Genomic DNA, 10,029 nt, shown 5'->3' on the forward strand with positions numbered 1-10,029 from the left:
CAGCTTGCTCACATCACTGCTGGAGGGCAGCAGGCAGCTGGCTCTGAGAAGGGGCACTAACATCCTAGAAAGACATCAGCAGGGAAGTAGACAGCACAAGTATCAGGTGGAGATGCAGAAGGTAGCACTGACTTGACATGTTCCTGGGCCATTCAGTGTGTACAGAGCAGATGCTCCTGTTTTTATGCCCTTTCTATGAAGGAGCTGCCTAATCTTAAACTAAATGAGATCTGTTCCTCTGTTTAAGAGTGGCCTGCTGTGTTTTGACTTGATACAGGATTGAGGTGGGAAGAAATCTTCCCCTTTCTAAAGAAACTGGGTTTAGGAAGCTCCTGAAAACATCTTCCTCTTGGAATCCATCATGCTGCTTAATGTGTGAAAAGGGAAGCAAACAGTGTGTGTTGGGACAGGGTGATCCATTATCATTATTTCCTGGCATATTGATTCTCTGCTTGGACAGGAAAGCTCTGTCACACCGTCAGCCAGTGGTGACTGATGGCCCTGCCACCAACATGTCATGGCACCAGCTCAGACAAATGGCTGGGGGGTAGGGGAGCAGCCAGGCATGGGGTGGCTGCACACCACTGCCATCCCTGAAAGGGGTGGCAGGCAGGCATGATGATGTTCTTTCCAGGCTTTCATTGTAGAAGGAGGAATGGGAGTAGGGACAGGGCTGGAGAAGATGTGAACATCTCACAAGTACCATGTCTTGCAAGGATGCAAAGGGGGGTTAAACCAGAAACTCATTCTGAGCATCACTTGTTGCAGGAACCTACCATGACAGGGCAAAAAAATGTGTTTGAGGCTTGGACTTATTTTCTTTTCTGCAGTAGCCTTTCTGCAGAGAGATGAAGCTCATGTACAAACACCATTTTTCATTTACAGAGGTGTTTTCTCCGACTCTGTAAAATGATCCTTAAGCTCAGAATGGCTAAATTATCTTCACTGCTTCTCTGCAGCTCTGTTACGTTTCTATCAAAATGCACAAAAATGTATTTCTTAATATCCCCAGACTCCCATATTTCCCAAACTGTACTACTTTGGACATCAGCTCATCCATATTCATCCTTACTTCACCTGCAAGAACCAGAGCAGAACTGCCCTCTCTCTGAATCAGTGTCGGAGTCAAGCAGGAGAGGCAGCAGTAGCTGACTGCAAAGGTTTGCTTTATCTGAGAAGAACATTTGTTCCTCAAATAGTGAGGGAAGTAAAGAGAGTCTGCAGGAGAAGCAGTTGGATGGTTGGAATGAGATTCATCACAAGTTTTCCTTTATGGCATAGCCCCTCTTTTATTTTTTTCCTCAGTCTTACTTAGATCCTTCACTAGAGATGATGCTCAAACATCTAGAGCAGACAAGATGAGACAAGAAGTGGCCTCTGTGCCTTGCTGACTGCCAAACCTGTGGTGTGGGGGCTTGGAGTGGGTTGTGCACTGTGGAAAAATCAGGACAAGCAAAACCCTTGATTTATAAAAAATAAAGCTTAAAGCAAATTTTTCATGTTACCAACTAACAATCACTGTGCCATCACTGTTGACCTTGCTTTGTGGCTCTGGGTACTGTTGATCATGGTCTGAGGGTGTTTCATCCCTAGAACACGTTGCTTGTGTCCTCTGTTCTGTGTGGAGAGGAACACATCAAGGTTTTTTTGTGAATCCATGTCTTCCTTCACCACAATCCTTGTGGTGAAAGAACAGTGTTGGACAGCTGATGTGACAACAAGAGGTGACATGAAATAGTGTCGTGTGACTGCCTTCAGCCTGCTGTCCTGAGTAGGGGATGTGAGTGGGAGCTTTGTGTGTGCCTGAGGATCCTGTGCTGCCTCTTTTCTGCTCAAAGCTGCCTGTCCATCAGCCTGTCATCTTCTTTTCATTTTGACTTATCATCCAAACCATATCTAGGTTCCAGAGTTTCATTTTTTGGCTCGCCTTCTCTCAGGGACAGAGAGATAAATTTGACAGGCAAGTGTTTTAGCTCACCACTTCCAGGAGGGAGGAATTCTTCTGCCTCAGGGACTCAGAGAAAACAACCATGGGGCAGGGCTTTTGTTGTCCTCTCTGAGGCTGGAATTGTGCAGGGGAGGTATCCAGTTTACCCAGCACCATTTCTCTCAAGGATCTAGCATCTGCAGAGCATCAGTTCTCAGGCAGGGGAAACAGAGCTTGCCTTGTTGGAAGCAAAACTAGTTTGGATCTTAGTATTGGATCCTCACTCCTTGTAATTTTAATAAATTTCTGAAATGCATATTTAATGAAAAACAAATGTATTAAATTCTAGTTGCTTAAGCCAAAGGCCGTCCATCATTTATGGAATCCACAAGAATTCTGTTCCTTCAGTGTTCCCTGACAGAAAAGCACATGTCAGGGCAGAGGAGAGTCTGTGGGAGATGCTTCAAGGATGGGGTTCCTGCCTGAAAGTTCCCCTGATCTGGTCCTGTTGACACTGGTGCAGAAAGTGGGGCTTTGAGCCAGTGGTGAGAGTGGGCTTGGGGGATGGAAATAGGTCACTCATTACTCTGTTGAGCAGAGCATGAGGAGATTCACTGTCCAGTGTGCAGGGGAAGAGGTGTGAGACTCCTGAGTCACAGCCCACATACAGGAGCAGCTCAGGATGGGGCTGCAGAGCCTGACCACCTCTCCCAGGCAAGAAGGAAAGGAACAGTCTCAGCACATTTCCAGAGCTGTCCAACCTGCTTTGCCTTATTACTCAGGGCATCTTTTCCTCTTCCTTGTAGCCTGTGCAGCCCCAGGGAGTGCAGCCATGTCACATCACCTGGAACACAGCTCTTTCTGGGTCTCTTGCTGAGCAGATACGGCTGGAAAGCATCTCTTCTCCGGGGAGCACTGGGGGAAGCACAACAACTGTACCCCTGTTCACAGTGCTCCTCACCTGCTGGGCTTGAGTGAAGGCAGAGGGAATTGCACACTCCCAGAGCAATGAGTTGCCTTCCATAGCTCTCCGTGACTGCCCTTGGGGGAGGAAATAGAGCCTAGCACTCCCAAAACGACCTGGCCTTGTGGTACCGTGAGGGAATGGATCTGCTGCTGTCAGTGTGGTGTTTGGGAAGGGCTGGTAGATGTGCCCTGTCACTTAAAAACAGTTGGAAGTGAGAGGTTTCCTGAGGTAGGACAGGATGGAATGCAGCATGTGGCTTGGGAAGGGTTCAGCATAGAGCTGGTGTTTGCTGCAGGAGAATGTGAATTTCTGAGAGAGGGTTTTGGAGAGTGCTGGGGGTGTACAGGAGGCAGTGTTCAGTAAGGTTAATCTGATCTTGCTGGGCACAAGAGAAGCAGCATTCACTAATTGGTCTGTAACTATTTTCCCTAGTCCCATCCCTGGCAGGGTTTCCCATCTCCAGCCACATGTTGTGGGGAGCAGGGCTGGGCACAGAGTAAGCCCCATGGTGAGCCTGCCCAGCTCCTAGCACTGGTGCCAGCCTCCTCCTATGAACCTGGACTGTGCACTGCTCTGTTTAATTCCTCTGGATTTATATTAATGACATTGGTAGTTTTCTGTAGTAGTTGTCTCAGCATTTTGTTGATTTTTTCATTACCTGATAATTCATGGCTCTGTTCCTGTGCCTCAGACTGGTGCAAGGACAGCTCTGTGCAAGCCACAGTGGCCCACCCATTGCAGCACCAGACTGTAAATCTCACTGCTTGCTGCCCTGCCAGGCAGGTCCTTTTCTACCCATTACTTGTTAACTCCAGCAGCTGATGATCATCTTTTCCAAGTTGATGCAATTTTTGTGACTCCAGAATTAGTTTTCGGCTGCTTTTATATGCCATGCTAGGAATGAGAGTCTCACAGTAACTGCTCTGGCTCAAATTTCCACCCTCAGAGTAGTAAGGGCATTAGCCCAATCTCCTCAATTCATTTTTTCCCTGGCACGTTGTTATTTGTAATAAGCTTTGTAAAATGTTGTTAAGCTTTTTCCTGACAAAAGTAAAGGGTAGATGAGCAGACTTTTTGTCTAGAAACCATGAATTTTAATAGCAGTCTTTCAGTGCTGCTTTAGACCCTTCCAGACTGGCTTCTACACCCTGGGATTAGCTACAGACAGCCTGTTCCTCCTGCTCAGGAAATGGCTGGCTAGTTCTTGCTCTATCATGCTTGACAGATCCCAGGGACAGGAAAGCTCGCTAGTAGCCGCTGCTCCTGTGCACATAGGGGAGGTCTTGAAAACAACAGTCCAGTTGGAAATGTGCAGGAATATTACTGGGGTTGACTGGAGCCAAGTCAGAGCTCAAACATCTCGCAGCCTTTTTGAAATTAAGATTCTTAACCAGTGTGTGTGTGGCAAAACGTCTCACATGGATGTGAGAAGCATCCATGGACCAAAACCCTTGAGGGCTTAGGGTTCACCAGCCGTGTCAGCTTTCTGCTTTCTACGGGCTCAGCACAGCCCTGTGCTCTTGGGGTGGGAGGGTGAGTCCCTGTGGGAAGAAGACTGGAGGGAGATGCCTGAGCCCATTCCCTTATCTGCTGAGTGGCATTGACAGCAAATCATTATTAATTCCTGTGCACCTCACCTTTTATGTAGCACCCTCAGATAAGGTGGTGCATCAAAGAGATAAGGAGATGCTCTCGCATAGCAGGAGAGAGCTGGTGCCAAGACTGACAGTGCAATGGGAGGAGGTCATGGGGAGTGCAGGCCTGGGCTTGACCTGAGACCTTCTCTCTCTTTCCAGCTTTCATCCTCATGATTATTCTGGCCCTCGTCCGCATCAGCAGAGGCCAAGCTGAAGGTCACCCGTCCATGGCCCAGCTGTCGGGCATCCGGAACCTGTTCGGGGTGTGCGTCTATTCCTTCATGTGCCAGCACTCCCTGCCATCCCTCATCACCCCCATTTCCAAGAAGAAGCATGTCAACAAGCTTGTGCTGCTCGATTACATCCTGATCCTGGCATTCTACAGCCTCCTGTCCTTCACTGCCATTTACTGCTTCCGCAACGACACCCTTATGGACATGTACACGCTCAACTTCACCAACTGTGAGATCATCAGCATGGCCTTCATTCGGTACTTCCTGGGCCTCTTCCCTGTCTTCACCATCAGCACCAACTTCCCCATCATCGCAGTGACCCTGCGCAACAACTGGAAGACCCTTTTCCACAGAGAAGGGGGCACCTACCCGTGGGTGGTGGATAGGATTGTCTTTCCTGCCATCACGCTGATTCCCCCAGTGCTGGTGGCTTTCTGCACCCACGATCTGGAGTCCTTGGTGGGGATCACGGGAGCCTATGCTGGGAATGGGATCCAGTATCTCATCCCAGCTTTCCTCGCGTACTGCAGTCGGAAAGACACTCAGCTGGTCTTCGGCACTGGGACTGTGAACAAACACCTCTCCCCTTTCCGGCACAGCTTCTGGATTGTGTTCGTGCTCATTTGGGGTTTCTCTTGCTTCGTGTTTGTGACTGCAAACATTGTCTTGAGTGAATCAAAGCTCTGATGAGGGTTAGCAGCGCACTCCCTCTGGAGCTCCAGAGACTCCACCATTTCCAGTCCCCCTCTAGAACTGTGCAGTGAGGGGGAGAGGCAGTATGAAGGGAAGTTTCCAGACTGTTGGCATGATGACACAGACTTTCTTCACTCCACTTTGGGTGTGGATGGAGTGGACTCAGCCTTGTTACAGTTCTGGTTCTCAGACAAAGCCTTGGCAGCCTGCACCGTTTACCAGTGTCCAGCCATTCCTGCCTTTGGCTCTGTCAGAGCAGCACGTTCTCTGTCTGTCCCTCTGTGGGTCTCTGTGTGCTGCAGGTCTCAGCACAGGAGAGACAACCTTGGCTGTGTCACTAAATGTCAATTCTCCCAAAGGCAGGAATGTGCTGTGCAGGATCCAGCAGGAGTTTGGGATAACTGAGTCTCTTCTTTCTACTGAGACTCCTTCAGACCAACCTCCTGCGCCAACTGAAGGAAAACATAAGGGTGAAATAGACCTAATTCAGAAGGAAATCATTTTGTGCTGTTACATTTTCTTTTTCTAGAAGCATTATCATGTTCGTGCACATTGCCTGGGATTGGGGATCTTTTGCTTAGAGCTGGATTTCTCCAGCCTGGAAGTTTACATTCACACTTCCATCCTGTTTTGTGCTATGGCAGCTCAGTTGGGCAGAACAATGCCCCTCTGCATGCAGGAATACAGCTGTTCCCACTGGAAAGAAAATCAGCCTTGCTTCCCTCAGCACCGGCACATGACTCGATGCTTTTCACCGGCAGAGCCCTTCTCCCTTTCTCAGCTTTGCCCGGGGCTGGTACGAGCAGGCAGGCCCTGAGTACAGCGGCCGGGATCTGTGTGGGCTGGGGAGGTGCTAATTACCCAGTCCTGACACGCGAGAGGCTCCGGCTGTGCACACTGATGCGTTCCCGGCTCCCGTTGGGTAATTAGCCTTGAAACAAGGTGGGTGTTAACTCAGGGGAATGAGCCGGTGCCAGGAGGAAGCGGCTGTGCCCTGGCTCAGCCCTGCCTGCAGCAGCAGAGCTCCCGAAAGAAGGAGTAAACCCTGAAACCCTGCTGGAGCTGGGCTCGAATTCCCTCTCTTGTCTTTCTGCACAGGGTTAAGGTGGGCTTGGGGCTGCTCCTGCTCTGCTTCTTTCATAAATGGGCTGCCCCTACCTTAGGCAGCTCTAGGAGAGTCTCTGCTTTTAGGATGACTGGTCACTGTAACACCACGTTTTGTCACCGGCTCCTGTGTTCAGAAGCCTTGGGGCACAGATCATACGGGTTTTCCTTACAGAAGGAAGAACTTTAAAAGTTTTCACCTGAGCTATTTTAAACTGTCTGTTATCAGAGTAGGTTCAAAGCCAGGTGCATGTCAGATCCTCCTGCCCTCTGCGCTTGCTGCAGTATTAAATGTCATTGCTCACTAAAGCAAGCTTTGAACTGCAGCTCTTTTTAATCAAGCTCTGTTTTCAAGTAGGACTTTCTGGTTTCCATATGACCTGAAGTGCTCCTCCTGGGGGAATATGCAAGTACCTGGAGCTGTATAAAACCACTTCATGGCTTTTAAAGCAAAACCCTGCACCTCTCAAGCCTGAGCACTGCCACTGTGTCCTTGCTGAGCTGCCTGGAGAGAATCTGGAGAGACTGTTCATCTTCTCTCCAGCTTGATCTTAAACAGACATTGGCAGCCCCTGCCAGTGAATTTAAACTTCCAAGTGCTCCTGAGAATCTGATGTGGCATCTTCACTACCAAATTAAGAAGGTATTTTACAGGTATCTGGTGCTGGTGTCTTGTTCAGGAAGCAGTAGTTTGGAGGGCAGATTCATGGGGCAGCTGAGCTGGGAGCCCCCTGCGTGGGAGCTGGACAGAGCTGGAGGGAGAACTCAATGCTGATGAAATGAGCCTTTGGAAACTGGAGAGGATGAGGGGGCTGTTCCTCTGCACACGTGTGGGTTAATGGAGAGGCAGAGAGCTGTCTGCCCTGAGCTGCCCATGCATTGCAAGGCCCTTGGCTCAGCCCCTGCCCTCCACATGCCCATTTCAGTCTCTTGCCTTCACATTTCATTGCAGCCAAGCAACAGGGTTCTCTGTTATTTTATCTCCTTTCACTCTCCCTTCCCTTCTCAGGAGGGAGGGAGTCCAGCCTGGCACCCTCTTTCCTGCCATCTCTTATATTTAAAGATGTGCCTTTTCTTCCCTGGCTGTGTGTCCCTCTCTCCTCCTCAACAATATGGGACAGTGACTTCTGAGGGGCTGCACCTTCCAGTGCTGCTTGGATCCAGGTTTTGGATGCAATGGGGTGCTGAGGGCTTGTGTTCCAGCCCCAGCCTTTGCTGTGGTAGCTTACTGGGAAGGACTGTGCTCCCCAAGAAGCATAAGTGCTTCTCAAATAAATAACCATGAATTCCTAGACACCTGCTGTCCTTGCACAGCAGCAAAACAAATATATCCGAGGAATTGGGGTGATTAACAGAAAGAAGCTCTACAGCAGAGAACATTTTTCATATAAAACATGACATAGCAATGCCTTAAAAATTACTGGAGAAAGCAGGAAGGGGATGGTTCAGTGCAGCCAGCACTGGCTGGGGGGGGATGCTGGGTGACCCCATGGTGCAGGGCATAAGCTCTCCTCTCATTCATCATGAATAAGTCTATTTTTATTTGGCCATTATCAGCACTAACAATTCATTATTGCAGATTCGCACATGATACTTTGTCCTAACTGTAATTAGTTTTTTTAAAAATGGGATTAAAACCAATGAAATGCACATTATACATCTGGTTTAGTCTGACTTCTTTTTCCATCCTTTTCTTCCTCGTGCTTAAGCATGGAGCAACTATTCCTGGAGGGAATGGCTGTGATGGATGGGGCTGCAGGCCAAGGAGAAATGGCAAGTGGAGAGGCTAATGGAGACCCTCGCCTCTTCTCTATTAGCCTCCTGCAACTCTGGATGCTAGCTGCAAACTCAATGAAAACATCTGTACTTTCCCCTTCTCAATTACGGCTCCTTACACTTAAAGCCAAACAAATTGAATTGCTCTGCTGCCTCAGGCTGCAAAGGCAGTTTCTGCCAGCAAATTTATTATCACTATAAAGCGCAGCTTGATTTATGTTAAAATATTAAAGCAGATCTTTATGATGGAAATAAACACTTTCTGCTGTGATTCTCTCAAAGTACCTCACAAGCAGCAGCAGATTTTGGGGCTTGGGCTGTAAATCTGAGGCCAAACTGGCATCGGGGAGAAATTCAGTCTGTTGCAGCACTTGGAAGAGCAATGGCCAGGGAAAAAAAAACTTTAAACCTGAGAAGAAGCTTTAGGCAAAGCTTCACCACCATCAAGGAGCTGCATGTCCCTGAAGGGATTCAGCTGTTTGAAGGTTTGAGGAATGTGCTCACCAGCCTTTCCCCTGGATGGATTTGGACAGCTCAGGAGCTGTTGGTGGCTCAGGGAAGGACCTGCTGCAGGGTCTCAGCTGGGGAAGGTTTTGTGCCATGGCTTTGCCTTGGCAGGAGGCAGGAACCAGGAGGTGGCTGCACCTGCTGCTCCCTCAGGCATCCTTGGGCATGTCAACTGTCCCCAGAGCCTTCTTGGCCCTGTATATGTCCTGATTTGTGATTTAACCAGTTCCCCCTGCCCTAACCTGAGTCACCATCTCCCCACAGCAACACCAGCATATCCTTGCCCACTGGAACCCCTTCCCAGTGGCTGACCTGTGCTGGCCTGCTTTGTTCCCCATCTCCTCATCAGGATGGGTCTTACAATGCTGAGCAATGGGGCAGTGAAAACAGGACGTGCTGTGGAGATATCAGAGCTGGCAGAGGTGGGAGGTGGGTCTGGGGGGACACTGCCTGCCCCCAGCAGTGGGGCTGAGCCACAGAGGTGGATGCCCAGCAGTGGTCCAACTTTATTTCTCTCTGCTTAGCAGCACACCGCCTCCCAGGGTGTCCCAGGTGCCAGAGCAGGCTGAATTAAAAAGTGATTGATTAGACAATTTCACCAAAAAGAAATAATATCCCTCAATGTCTGTTAAACACCAGCCCCTCTTTGGAAAGCCTAGCCAGAGGGTGCTTCCAGACTGCTGCTTCCCAGAAGGTTTGTCCCTGGTGTACCCACAAGCAGAGAAATGCTGCAGAAGCAGCTCAGTCCTTCCTTGGTCCTTGAGGGTCACAGATCCCAGTCCCTGGACTGGTCATACCTCCTTTCCCACCAGTGCCTAGTGCCTAGCACCAGGAAAAGGAGAAAAACTGTGTTTTTCCATCCTAACTGGCATGTAAAGATGGTTATGCAAATGATGGTCAGGGACCTGGGCATTCACATGGGGCACCCAGAATAGCCCTGGCCACACACTGGGTGCTGACACCCAACCCTGGAGTCACTTCCCCTGGGAGCACCCCCTACACCCATTTGCCCTGTCCCTTGATGTCCTCAGCCTCCTGCAGCAAAGCCCTTCTATAAAACATGAAGCAGCTCCATTTGGCCTCTGCTGAGTCACCAGGGACATCACTAATTAATTTAAAACGTGGGTTGGGGATTTTTGATACTTATTTTTTTCCCTTTTCTGCTCCCCTTTGCTGTCACAGCCC

General features: G+C 49.3%; 1 protein-coding gene across 5 annotated transcripts in view; it reads left to right on the forward strand.

Annotated features, from left to right (window-relative positions):
* Positions 1 to 8,216, forward strand: part of SLC38A12 (solute carrier family 38 member 12) — a 44,251-nt gene extending 36,035 nt beyond the window's left edge. For 4 of the 5 annotated variants that reach the window (XM_014255927.2, XM_014255926.2, XM_014255929.2 and 1 more), the window contains exon 10: positions 4,691 to 8,216. In XM_014255927.2, the coding sequence (XP_014111402.1) occupies positions 4,691 to 5,451 (761 nt within the window). In that variant the 3' untranslated portion in view covers positions 5,452 to 8,216. The remainder of the gene's footprint in view (positions 1 to 4,690) is intronic. The other variant, XR_015774349.1, reaches the window with a different exon arrangement.
* The last annotated feature ends 1,813 nt before the right edge of the window (positions 8,217 to 10,029 follow it).

Source organism: Pseudopodoces humilis, chromosome 21 (assembly GCF_049639895.1).
Source record: "Pseudopodoces humilis isolate 2021_Gansu_Grassland_sample_001 chromosome 21, ASM4963989v1, whole genome shotgun sequence".
Classification (NCBI taxonomy): Eukaryota; Metazoa; Chordata; class Aves; order Passeriformes; family Paridae; genus Pseudopodoces; species Pseudopodoces humilis.